The 14,361-nt window shown below is 41.1% G+C and overlaps 2 protein-coding genes across 2 annotated transcripts; both read left to right on the forward strand.

Moving 5' to 3' along the window:
- The first annotated feature begins 221 nt into the window (after nucleotides 1–221).
- On the forward strand, nucleotides 222–7,249 carry golt1a (golgi transport 1A). The gene is given in 5 exon segments (NM_001146632.1): nucleotides 222–325; nucleotides 622–713; nucleotides 5,005–5,183; nucleotides 5,970–6,033; nucleotides 6,487–7,249. Coding segments are annotated over 5 exon segments (402 nt in total). The 5' UTR covers nucleotides 222–300; the 3' UTR covers nucleotides 6,529–7,249.
- A 1,520-nt stretch (nucleotides 7,250–8,769) lies between these two features.
- Nucleotides 8,770–13,853, forward strand: kiss1 (KiSS-1 metastasis suppressor). Its single transcript, XM_045705799.1, has 3 exons — nucleotides 8,770–9,683; nucleotides 12,824–12,958; nucleotides 13,237–13,853. Exons 2-3 carry the CDS (start codon nucleotides 12,868–12,870, stop codon nucleotides 13,491–13,493), a joined length of 348 nt encoding a protein of 115 aa, XP_045561755.1. The 5' UTR covers nucleotides 8,770–9,683; nucleotides 12,824–12,867; the 3' UTR covers nucleotides 13,494–13,853.
- Nucleotides 13,854–14,361: the final 508 nt, after the last annotated feature.

The following is a 14,361-nucleotide window of genomic DNA, read 5'->3' on the forward strand; positions in this document are numbered from 1 at the left end:
GATAAACTGGATCCTTTATTCAAACTAGGAAGTCTAATTATGATAAACTGGATCCTTTATTCAAGAGAGATCCGGTCAGGAAGGTAGCTTAAGAACAAATCAATGGATAACCCCCCCCCCAAGTCTGGTTGATGATCACCTAGCACGCAGGATGTGACAGCACAGTTCAAAGGTCACCGAAGAGAAAGGAGGTGCACAGATCTACACACCGATCGCAAAGAGACGGAGACATAGAGAGAGAGAGAGAGACGCAAGAAGGGGGAGAGAAGGAGAGAGAATTCAGGGGAAGACAAGGACATCATGGTTTCAATCACGGAGACTCAGAGTAAGTGGTTTACAACAGCCTTTCTTACAATCAGTTTGTTTTTAATTTACTTGAAAGGATTACTCAGGTAAATCTGCTAGTTTACATATTGTACCTGGACTTGAGTTATTTTGTTGTGAACTTTTAACTTTGAAGTGTGTCATGGTGAAAGCCTACAAGGCTATGGATACTGTGAGTTTGAACTCTGTAGACTGCCTAAATGTAGGAACAGACTGTAGAGTTGGTTTAACTACTTGGGATGTCTCGCTAATTTGTATGTGTGTGTGTTTCTCTCTCTATGTGTGTGTGTGTTCCAGAGATTGGTGTTGGTCTCACAGGCTTTGGCCTCTTCTTCCTGCTCTTTGGCGTGCTGCTGTACTTTGACTCTGTCTTGCTGGCATTTGGGAATGTGAGTAATAATCTTTGTAATTTGAAAATATTAATACAAATATATATTTTGTACACAATAAAGAAAATAAGTTATGGGTCAACATCTAAATATTGCTCCCAGCGTTGATCAAAGCTCAGAACGCTTATTTTCTTGATCTGACTGAGTTCTAATCGCGCCTGCCTCTTTGTGAACAAGTGGGATCTTGAACAGTGGTTTGTATGTTATATTGGCCTGCGTCTTCTGGATTCGCCGCCCAGATTTGCCTTTTTAGCAGCACATTCACCACTCTCTCAAACAGCTAACTCTGCACTCTCGAGGCACATGCAGAGAGCCTGAAACATGAAACGAACTACCCCAGTTCGGAATCGGCTCCCCTCTAGGCAACTATATGCTGGACAAAAGGCCATTTTAAAACCGTCCTGGGACTACTGCCGTGTCTACAGACATCCCCCAACAAACAAAAACCGACTCTCAGAGAATGAGTCGCTTATAGATACAGTCAGTCAGGTGGCTAGCTACCGGCAGAGACTTCTATTGCAGTCTCGTTGAAGGGCTCTGGCTAGTATTACTTAGCCAGCTAGAAAGATTACATAAAAAGCTCATGTTAAACAGAGCCTACCTCAGCAGGAGCAATAAATATGCCGGCTACAGAAGGAAGCAGATGATACAGAGAGAGAAAGGAAGCAAGCAGAGAGAGAGGTTAGCACAGTGGTTCCTAAACTTGGGGTCACACCCCAATGTGGGGTCCTCTGAGAAAATCCGTACTAATCTTTTCAAACAAGTTTCAAATAAAATGAACATCTCCACATGGCTTATCTTCACTATAGGCCTACATGAAAATGCAGTCAGAATACAGCTCTAAAAATGTCATACGTTTTTGTTTATATCGGTGGTTGTTCGTCTTATCTCGACTGCCTACTGGGGTTGAAAGTTTACTCATTATACACCTTTTTTTTCAAATAAAATCACAGGCTTAGACTAACAGTGAAACGCTTACTTACGGGTCCTTTTCCAACAATACACAGTAAATAACGAATAAAAATAACGAGTAACAATAACATGGATATATACAGCTAAGTACTGTATGTATGTGTGGGAGTACAATGTTTTTGCATAGTGTCAGTGCAAGAGAGTTAGTGCAAAAAAGGGTCTATGCAGGTAGTCCGGGTAGCCATTCAGCAAGGTTGTTTAGCAGTCTTATGGCTGGGCGTACAAGCTGTTCAGGGTCCTGTTGGTTCCAGACTTTGTGCACTGGTACTGCTTGCCGTGCGGGAGCAGAGAGAATAGTCTATGGCTTGGGTGGCTGGGGTCCTTGACCATTTTTGTGCCTTCCTCTGACACTGCCTGGTATTGAGGTCCTGGATGGCAGGGAGCTCGGCCCCAGTGATGTACTGGGCCGTATTCACCATCCTCTTGCGGTCGGGTGCCTTGCAGTTACCTGAGGGGGAGGAGGCGCTGTCGTGCCCTCTTCACAACTTTGTGGGTGTGTGTCGAACATGTTAATTTGTTATTGACGTGGACACCTTTGGAACTTGAAGCTCTCGACCCACTCCACTACAGCCCCATTAATGTGAATGGGGGCGTGCTCACCCCTCCATTTCCCGTATTCCACGATCAGCTCATTTGTCTTGCTGACGTTGAGGGAAAGGTTGTTGTCTTGGTAGCACTCTGCCAGGTCTCTGACCTCCTCCCAAACTTGATGATGGTGTTGGAGTCGTGGGCCACGCAGTCACGGGTGAACAAGGAGTACAGGAGGGGACTAAGCACACACTGTTGATGGGCTTTCGTGTTTATGGTTGGATATGATGTTGCCTACCCTCAACATCTGGGGGTGGCCTGTTAGGAAGTCCAAGATCCAGTTGTAGCGGAAGGTGCTCAGTCCCAGGGTCCTGAGCTTAGTGATGAGAGTGAAGGGGACTATGATGTTGAACTGTTATAGTCAGTGAACAGCATTCTTATACTGAACAAAAATATAAACGCAACATGCAACAATTTCAAAGATTTTACTGACTTACAATCTATATAAGGAAATCAGTGAATTGAAATAAATTCATTAGGCTCTAATCTATGGATTTCACATGACTCGGAATACAGATATGCATCTGTTGATCACAGACACCTTTAAAAAAAAGATGGGGAGTGGATCAGAAAACCAGTCAGTATCTTGTGTGACCATTTGCCTCATGCAGCGTGACATATCTCCTTCGCATAGAGCTGATCAGGCTGTTGATTGGGGCCTTTGGAATGTTGTCCCACTCCTCTTCAATGGCTGTGTGAAGGTGCTGGATATTGGCGGGAACTGGAACACACTGTCGTATACGTCGATCCAGAGCATCACATGTCTGGTGAGTATGCTGGCCATGGAAGAACTGGGACATTTTCAACTTCCAGGAATTGTGTATAGATCCTTGCGACATGGGGCTGTGGATTATCATGCTGCAACATGGGGTGATGGTGGCGGATGAATGGCACAACAATGGGCATCAGGATCTTGTCACGGTATCTCTGTGCATTCAAATTGCCATCGATAAAATGCAATTGTGTTCAATGTCCGTAGCTAATGCCTGCCCATACCATAACCCCACCAAACGCAAGTGAAGTGTTGGTCCCATGTTTCATGAGCTGAAATAAAAGATCCCAGAAATTTTCCATATGCAGACCCCAATGAACTTCAGGGGTGAAGGGTCACAGGCGTCCAACGAGATGCCTGCACTGAGAGCTAGCAGAAATGCACATACTGATCAATTCTAATCAGATTAGTAGTACTGATACAGACCACTGACTGCTGCTGAATATGAAAAACAAGATAGAAAGTACCCCCACAATTTCCAACATTATACATTTCAGTTGAATGAGTACAGACACTGTAATTAGTTACAACCATTAAGCAACACAGATGATACATGGGATTATGATTCACAAAATAGAACATTTCTGTTCTTGAACACTATAATTCAAATTTCAGCATTGTGTGATTATGAGCTTCATGCCAACAGAGAGAGTTGGCTGAGAGCCAGAGGAAGGCAGAGCACTACAGGTTTCACATGGGTTTAATACTAAAACAGGAGGATCCAACCCCAGTCCCAGAGTGCTTCAGTATCTTCTAAACTATACTGAACAAAAATATAAAGTTGAACATGTAAAGTGTTGGTCCCATGTTTCATGAGCTGAAATAAAAGATCCCAGAAATGTTCCATACAGTATGCACAAAAAGCTTATTTCTCTCAAATGTTGTGCACAAATGTGTTTACATCCCTGTTAGTGAGCATTTCTCCTTTGCCAAGATAATCCATCCACCTAACAGGTGTGGCATATCAAGACACTGATTAAACAGCTTGATCATTACACAGGTGCACCTTGTGATGGAGACAATAAAAGGCCACTCTAAAATGTGCAGTTTTGTCACACAACACAATGCCACAGTTGTCTCAAGTCTTGAGGGAGCGTGCAATTTGCATGCTGACTGCAGGAATGTCCACCAGTTGTTACCAGAATATTGAATGTTCATTTCTCTACCATAAGCCACCTGCAACATCATTTTAGAAAATTGGGCTGTACGTCCAACCAGGCCTCACAACGGCAGACCATGTGTAACTACGCTAGCCCAGGACCTCCACATCCAGCTTCTTCACCTGTGGGATCATCTGAGACCAGCCACCCAGACAGCTGGTGAAACTGAGGAGTATTTCTGTCTGTAATATAGCCCTTTTGTGGGGAAAAACTAATTCTTATTGGCTGGGCCTGGCACCCCAGTGGTTGGGCCTGTCATCCCAGGTGCGTGGGCCTATACCCTCCCAGACTCACCAATGGCTTGGCCCCTGCCCAGTCATGTGAAATCCATAGATTAGGGACTAATGAATTCATGTAAATTGACTAATTTCCTTATATCTACTGTAACTCAGTAAAATTGTTGAAATTGTTGCTTGTTTTGTTAAAATTTGGGTTCAGCATAATTTAAGAAAAGAGATATCTATGGAAAGAGTTATGATTTTATGCAATTTATCATCACAACTCACTGAACAGTCGCTGATGCTGTGTCAGTGTGAATCATTTCCCATATTTCCCCCTTCTCAGGGGTATAACATTACAATTGTATAGCTAATAGGCTATGTGTTTGTAGATCGACTGAGATTAATATATCTGCAGCCGCCAAGGTGGCGACCGCGGAACTCTAACTCTGTCGGCAATTCGGTTGCATGACAATAGTCACAGTAACAGGAAATAACAGTGACAATAATAGCATCACAAACAGGAAAACTCTGTTTTATATATTTTCAAACAGAACTTGTTTCATACTTCTTTCCTTCAGGTTCTGTTTCTGGCTGGTCTGACGTTCATCATTGGCCTGAGGAGGACGGCCGGCTTCTTCTTCCAGAGACAGAAGCTCAGAGGCTCCACCTTCTTCCTGGGAGGCGTGGCCTTGGTGCTGTTCCGCTGGCCAATCATCGGCATGGCCGTGGAGAGCTACGGCTTTGTGCTCCTGTTCAGGTGAGTTCAAAAGCACATCTGGGGTACTGATAGAGAGGACATTTTAGATGTTCTTTTTTTTGTCATTCAGCAGACACTTTAATCCAGAGCGTCTTAGAAGACATGCTTTCTAGAAAGCAAGGTGGAACAACCACATAGCAACAGGAGAGCTGGGAGACGATTAGGTTATATGAGAGACATACAGTACCTTGGTGGCAGCACCATATTTTTAAATGCCTGCTTCTCCTCGTTTCCTTTTTTTGATGCCAACTGATTAGAAAGTTCCAGGGGAAAGCAGTATCAACTTTCCCAGACCTCTCAACTATATTGGCCTTCAATTTAAAACAGACAAAGCAAAGGAGGGATTCCATTTAAGGTTGTTGGGAAACAGTGCGTATAACACAGCAGCTATATGACTGATGCCATCCCAACACTGTCAAAATGAAAGCACAGTTTGGAAGATCACAGACGCTACCACGTCAGAGTTTCTGTTCCACCTTATCCAAGGTTCTGACATGACTGAAGGGTCAAAGAAAGCCAACATAACTTTACTGACCACGTCCAGGGACCAGCCCTGGACCATTTTCTGAGACAAACTGTGGTCAAAGCACGTGAGAAAGCTTCAATCCAAAAAATAATGTATGATATCTCTAAAGGGATATTTGTCTTGGGCATTCAAGGGCTGAAGTTCTGTATCCTGGGCAACACCAAAGACAGAATCACTCTGTGGTAGTTGTAAGCTGAAGTGACAGTGTCTGCTGGGTTGAAATGTTCTCACTTCATATGTATGTCTATATCTCCTTCCAGGTCATTCTTCCCTGTGGCGTGTGGATTCATTTTATCGTTGGTGAATATACCCTATCTCAATGTGGTGAGAGCAACAATCCTTATTTTTTCAACTGTGACTGTCACTAAGCCAGACTCATCACTTTGAATAAACATAATACATTATGATTTTTTTCATTCTCCCACAAAATTGTCGAGATCCATCAGTACATATGGGAAGCGTTGTTTGGGCTCTCAAAGCAATGGAAAAACAACAACAATACATGAGTCCGTCTCCAAGACTACTTGACATTTGGGTACACCCCAGATATTTCAACAAAGACAACATTTTTCCACATAACATTTTCACAATGTGTCTAGTGGCAAGTTATAGTCTCCCGATAGTGCTGCTTCGTGAAAGACTGAAATCTCTCTCTCTCGCTTCTCTTTTTTTATTCTCCAAGGGAAACAGCTCCTCTATGATCTGAGGGAAGAGAAAGGGAGTGGAAGCTCTCTATATTTATCTCACTCTTTCTCTATTCTTTCTTTCATGTCCCAGTTGTACAACAACTTCCTAGGAAGTAGCCCTTCTATTGTCTGAGGAAAGGGAGAGAGAGAAGCCGAAAAAGAAGAGGAATGGAGGAATGGAAGTGATGGATGACAAAAGGTGAAGTGTATTTGGGCTCAGACTGGCTATAACCTTTGACAGAGACTGATGGAGCGGGGAGGTAGTTTAGAGCCTTCCCCCATCACCAACCATGAACCAACCGATGGACTCTTCTTCTTGAAATGTTTACATAAAACATGAACCACCAAATACATGATGTGTGGCAATGACTAGCTGCCATACCACTAATGCACATGGTTGGGAGTAAACGATTACATGTAATCAATGACGTAATAATTTACAAGAAACTGTGACTGCAATCAGTTACGTTACAAGCAGAAATATTGTAATCAGATTACAGATACTTTTGAAAAACGAGTTGTTTAGTTCTTGGATTACCTTTACATTTAGAAAGGATGTTTGTGGAAAAAAACTACATTGACACCTTTCTGTTTTCTCAATTCAGCATTGACAAAAAGGCACGTTTAAGTTTCTTCAGCCTGAGAGAGTCTGACCACAAGTCAGAGACAACTATGATGACACACTAAATGTGTTTGATGGATCCTTTTTGTCTTCTTCTAATGCCTCTTTAGAGGAAAGCAATCAAAAAGCAACTGAAAGTTATCAGATTATTACTGAGTTTGGGTAATCATTTAGAAAGTAACCTATCCTACCCTACTTATGTATTTATAATAAAACCATATTTTTGATCTACAGTTTATCATACCCTTTATTATAGTTGTAGTCAAGCAACTATGAGCCCTTTGGTTAAACACACTTTGGGCTCGATTCAATCCATAGTGCTGAAGTGCGATAGAAATTTAAAGGCAATGTTCTGATGTTCGAAGAGACTGCATTTTTGGTTAATGCTGTATATGTTGGTTCAATCAAAATTAACTTTAAATTTCTCTCTAGTGTGGCTCTTCAGCGCTACGGATTGAATCGAGCCCTACACATTTCATTTATTTACAGTGCATTCAGAAAGTATTCAGACCCCTTGATTTTTTCCATATTTTGTTACGTTACAGCCTTCTAAAATGTACTTAATAATTTTATCCTCTCGTCAATCTACACACAATACACCATATTGACAAAGCAAAAACAGGTTTTTAGACATTTTAGCAAATGTATTACAAATAAAAAACAAGTATTCAGACCCTTTGTTATGAGACTCAAAATTAAGCTCAGCTGAATCCTGTTTCCATTGATCATCCTTGAGATGTTTATTAAACTTTGCTAAAAGGCACCTAAAGACTCTCAGATGATGAGAAACAAGATTCTATGGTCTGATGAAACCAAGATAGAACTCTTTGGCCTGAATGCCAAGCATCACATCTGGAGGAAACCTGGCACCATCCCTACTGTGAAGCATTGTGCTGGCAGCATCATGCTGTGGGAATGTTTTTCAGCGACTGAGACTGGGAGACTGAACAGGATCGGGGGAAAGATGAACAGAAGAAAGTACAGAGATATCCTTGATGAAAACCTGCTCCAGAGCATTCAGGACTTCACACTGGGCCAAGGTTCACCATCCCAACAGGACAATGACCCTAAGCACACAAACAAGACAACGCAGGAGTGGCTTCAGGACAAGTCTCTAAATGTCCTTGACATTTAAATGCCCAGGCGGAGTCCGGACTTGAACACAAGCTAACATTTCTGGAGAGACCTGAAAATAGCTGTGCAGCGACACTCCCAATCCAATCTGACAGAGCTTGAAAGGATTTGCTGAGAAAAATGTGAGAAACTCCCCAAATACAGGTGTGCCAAGCTTGTAGAGTCATTGTGAGTAGATTTATTTAACTAGGCAAGTCAGTTACGAACAAATTCTTATTTACAATGGGGAACAGTGGGTTAACTGCCTTGTTCAGGGTCAGAACGACAGATTTTTACCTTGTCAGCTCAGGGATTCGATCTAGCAAACTTTTCGGTTACTGGCCCAACACTCTAACCACTTATCTACCTGCCGCCCCAGGTATATACATAATATATATATATATATATATATATATATATATATATGTGTGTGTGTGTATATATATATATATGTATATGTGTATATATATATGTATATGTGTGTATATATATATATATATATATATATATATATATATATATATATATATGTATATTGTGTGTGTTGTCGGTGTGTGTGTGTGTGTGTGTGTGTGTGTGTGTGTGTATATATATATATATATACATCCATTTTAGAATAAGGCTGTAAGGTAACAAAATGTCGAAAAAGCCAAGGTGACTGAATAGTTTCAGAATGAACAATATTTCCATGGTATGTTGTACATTTAGAAAGTGTTGTGTGTTACCTATATAACATTTACTTAAGTGATAATGCCCGAGAAGCCTGTGTTTGGAAGATATACAGCACCGGTCAAAAGTTTGGATACGTTGACAAGTTGATAAATTGCCTGGCTGGGCTAATAAGACAATGGGTTGCACAGTCAGATGGAACAGAGTAAATAGGCATTTTAACATCATAGATTTAGCTGGTGGTAACTTGTGGAATAGACACAGGCTGGAATGTGGTTTTAACCAGCCTTCAGGATTAGAATTCCCATTATATAATAATAGATATGCATTTGATTATTCAGAATGTCTAGTGAATTACCTTTCCACTCCTTTTTGGGGGAAATGGACTAGCAACTGTAGCCAGTGCTAGTTTGTAACATCCCATCCCCCTTTTGTGTAGTTCAAATACAAGGAACAACATCAAGAAGACATTGGGTATGAGGCTACATATTCATCAAACCATTTCTCCTTTGCAATGTTCCATTATTTTGTTTATAGTCCGGATGATCTTGACATGTTACATTATTTTGTTTATTGTCCGGATGATCTTGACATAAAACTCAATTACCCTGCATTGTGTGCTGGACGGGTCTAAATAAAACTTAATTGGGTCCAATTCAGAGGATTCACTTCTGAGAAATTCTGGCAATCACCAAACAGAAGAGAGAACAGGGGGATGAAAGGAGAGATAGAAATAAGGGAGGAGGTCCAACAACACCAGGTTACAACACAGGGACGATGACGCAAGTGGTCACCCTACAAAAGCCCCTTTGGGGTGGGTAGTGAGGACACAGTCGGAGTGGTCTACATATCTTTCCTCTTCAGGCAGCTCCACAGGGAAACAGGTAAGCCAATGTTGTTCCTTCCGTGGTAGATTTATTTTAAATGGTGAACACAATATGTATGCCATTGCCTTAAAACTGAGTGGTTTGTCAACTTGGTGTTGAAATCAACCACATTGATTGCTCCTGTTTCTAAACAAACAAGGTATTTGGCTTAAATTTCAGCAAGTAGTATTCAAGGAAAAAACTGGGTTTCCAGGAAGTTGAAGATGTCAAGAATCACCTATTTTTGTCAGTCTATCGTTCTCTGTATTTACATTCAATGTACTGTACATATGCCTTGTCAAGGTTTTCAGGAATGTAGTAAAGGTTGTGGTTAGTGTGGTGTACTGTAATGCACCAGAGGAGTACCAGGTTAACCAGATCCACAGCTGAGGCCAGCAGTGATCAGTATCCCTTTGTTAACTGAGATCTGCGCTGCAGGATCAGTGTCTTTGACTGGAGCAGATAAACTACTAGTTTACAGGCCTCTTTAGTGTTTAACGAGCCAGAAGAGTCAAGGCTTGAGTCAAGGTTCCCCTCCATCAAAACCACAATCTGGAGGTTTCTGAAGAGAATATTATTTTTGGGCTATTCTATTTGTTTTTTTTTATGCCATTTAACAGACACTTTTATCCAAAGTGACTTACAGTCATGTGTGCATACCTTTTTTACATAAATAGGTGTTCCTGGGAATCAAACCGACTATCCTGGCATTGCAAGCATCATACTCTACCAATTGAGCTACATAAGACCACATTTAACTTGAATTTATGAGTACTGTATTGAATAGATACATTCAACTGGTTAATGAAAATATTCTATGTGGGTCCAAAGTGGATTTTTTTTAATATCATTAATATAATTCAGGATTTATCAGTATATGAAGACCTTTTAAAACATTCGTAGCTATTGGTTCCCGTCCGCTTAACTGTCCAAAGTAAGCAAGTCAGGAAAAATAATCTGCCAATAAAAAGTGATTCAGGGCTCCCTGGAAAGCTCCTTGAATATGAAAGATTTGGAAATGTTTACTTTTTCATCTTTACAATGTGGTGTTTGGGCAGAAATGGGACTCTAGCAGTGAGTAAACGGGACACTTGAATATCAAGCGCATCCCTTCTGTCAGCCAGAGATAACTGAGGAAGTAGTGGTTGGTAATGATGTCACAGACCTTTGATGTTCCTGTTTGAAGTCAACTGTTGACTTTTTGTGGGTGTGTGTGTGCGTGTGTGTGTGTGTGTGTATGTGAGGGAATGAGGGGAGGTAGGAGGAGATCATTTTGTTTTGTGTGTGTGTGCGTCCGTGCGTGCATGCATGACAATCTATGTGTGTGTCTGAAAGAGTGAGTTTCTGTCTTCGTTGAGAAGAGTATGAGCAGCTCTGGGAGTTTTCAGTCAGCTGTGGGAGGTCAGTACCCCAACCTTTCCCCTGTGTTCCTCCTGTGTGCTCTGCAGGGTGACTTGCTTTCATCTCCACAGAGCAGGTGATATGAGTTAACACTGAGGTCACATTGGCAAGTTGCCCAGTAACCACACACATCCCTGACACATCAAACTGCCTTTTACACACATCCCCAATACATCAAACTGCATTTTACACACATCCCCAATACATCAACCTGCATTTTACACACATCCCCAATACATCAAACTGCCTTATATACACATCCCCAATGCATGAAACTGCCTTTTACACACATCCCCATATACATGAAACTGCATTTTACACACATCCCCAATACATGAAACTGCATTGTACACACATCCCCAATACATGAAACTGCATTTTACACATCTCCCCAATACATCAACTGTCTTTTACACACATCCCCAATGCATCAAACTGCCTTTTACACACATTCCCAATACATGAAACTGCATTTTACACATCTCCCCAATACATCAACTGCCTTTTACACACATCCCCTATACATCAAACTGCCTTTTACACACATCCCCAATACATGAAACTGCATTTTACACATCTCCCCAATACATCAACTGCCTTTTACACACATCCCCAATACATCATACTGCCTTTTACACGTCTCCCCAATACATCAACTGCCTTTTACACATATCCCCAATACATCAACTGCCTTTTACACATATCCCCAATACATCAACTGCCTTTTACACACATCCTCAATACAGCAACTGTCTTTTACACACATCCCCAATGCATCAAACTGCCTTTTACACACATCCCCAATGCATCAAACTGCCTTTTACACACATCCCCAATACATCAAACTGCATTTTACACACATCCCCAATGCATCAAACTGCCTTTTACACACATCCCCAATACATCAAACTGCCTTTTACACATCTCCCCAATACATGAAACTGCATTTTACACATCTCCCCAATACATGAAACTGCATTTTACACATCTCCCCAATACATCAACTGCCTTATACACACATCTCCAATATATCAAACTGCCTTTTACACACATCCTCAATACATCAACTGCCTTTTACACACATCCACAATACATCAAACTGCCTTTTACACATCCCCCCAATACATCAACTGCCTTTTACACACATCCCCAATACATCAAACTGCCTTTTACACACATCCCCAATACATCAACTGTCTTTTCCACATCTCCCCAATACATCAACTGCCTTTTACACACATCCCCAATACATCAAACTGCCTTTTACACACATCCCCAATACATCAATTGCCTTTTACACACCTCCCCAATACATCAAACTGCCTTTTACACACATCCACAATACATCAAACTGCCTTTTACACATCTCTTAATTACATACACTACCTTTTGCATACATCCCCAATACATCAACTGCCTTTTACACACATCCCCAATACATCAAAATGCCTTTACATACATCCCCAATACGTCAACTGCGTTTTATACGTATCCACGATACATCAAACTGCATTTCACACTAAACCCATCCCTGCTAAGATGCACTGTATCCATTTACAGAATCCATGTTGATCTAAATGGGTGAGCAGGTGGACAATATACAGTTATGTACATATACAGTTTTCTTTTTACCATGCTTTATTTTGGCTAGATAATTAACTTTTATTAAGGCCTTCTTACTACCCTAAGGACTATTCAAATGTTGGTCATTACTGCACCTTTAATGTACTGGACTTCTCTCCTGTTTCTCCTTACAGATACATTCAACCAAGCGGTGGGTTCCAGGTTAACACCACCAACCATGCTGCAGCTCACCGTGGTTCTGATGTTAATCGCTTCACTAACAGAGACTTTCCCCGCTAGCAGCCTCAGATACTCCCACTATACCCAAGGTACAGTCACTCATGTAAATTAAATAGTGTCTGTAAATACAGTATGTATGTGCCTTAAGAGGACAAATTATCAGTGGTTTAGATCAAATGAGATGAGATAGAAAGCATGAAGGTCATGCTTCACATGAGTGTTAGTCCTAAAATCATAATTTTTACTATGACATGACAGTATTATAACAGAAATATAAAGGGTGACTGAGGCATGTGTTGTTTTTGCTGTGGTGACTGTTAAGGCTCATATTTGGATCTACAATGCAATATAAACTTTGTTTCCACAGGGGAGAGTCCAGACAATGCAATGCTAAAGGTCTTGAGAGATTTATCCACTGCATCAACAGAGGGCCCACTCCCTGACAAACTTCCTGCTCTTCTACCCAATGACGTAGACAATCCACTGTTAGAGGCGGAACTACCCAGAAGGATGTGGTGGTGGTGGTTCCCAGCGAAGCCCCACCCACAAAACAGGATTCGTCAGAATCGAGCTTGGAGGTCCTCGTACAACCATAACTCCTTTGGCCTACGTTACGGGAAATGATAGTTATTAGGATGGGCTCTACGTCTCTCAGTTATGTATTTGATTATATTTTGAACAGTGCCTGACAATATGATGTAGGTAGATATATTTATGTGTAAAAAGCAGACAGAATTCCAAGGCCTACACTTGAAATATTACTATATCATCTATGACGATTCATGACAGCTATTGATGACATTACTTTATAATGACTTTATCATTTCTTGTTTACAACAGCAGCACTGTCATGTGTTACCCATATATGTGTGTGTGAACCCTATGTTTTGCAACATATTTCCGTTCTGATATCTGTGATAGTTTTATGAATGCGACTGGAAATCAAAAAGATGACACCATTCAATAAATGGTCACTGTAATCCAGCAGACTGAAATGTCATTTATTTTCAGCAATACTTTCAAGCAACTCCACCTCATGTGCAGTTCAACATCAACATGGTTTCCTCTCTACAGAGTGGTTGTGGTCAACAAGTTTTCACTGGGGGTTGGCTTCTTTGTCTGATCTATTGGTCTATAAACTGCTCAAGCATAAGATGAACTAAGTACTGACGGTGTAGAGTGGATAATGTTTTAGAATCAAGTAGCCGAAGCATGTCGACACCCAGAGACAACAGCACATTTACCGGGTCAGAGACCTTAGGCCTAGAGTAGTAGGACTTTAATACAGTACATGAACATGAAGAGAGTCTACAGTTTTCTTATCAGGATGCTTCTGCTTACCAGGTTGGAAGGTAAGGTTCAATAGAACAGACCACAATGCATTGAGTTAAATGGGGGGGTACTAAAGTAACTAAATAAAGTCAATTCATTAACTGAATGAAGTAGTTAACCAAACATGAAAACATTTAGTTTTTTTTACTAAAAGGTGGAC

Source organism: Salmo salar, chromosome ssa22, assembly GCF_905237065.1.
Source record: "Salmo salar chromosome ssa22, Ssal_v3.1, whole genome shotgun sequence".
NCBI lineage: Eukaryota > Metazoa > Chordata > Actinopteri > Salmoniformes > Salmonidae > Salmo > Salmo salar.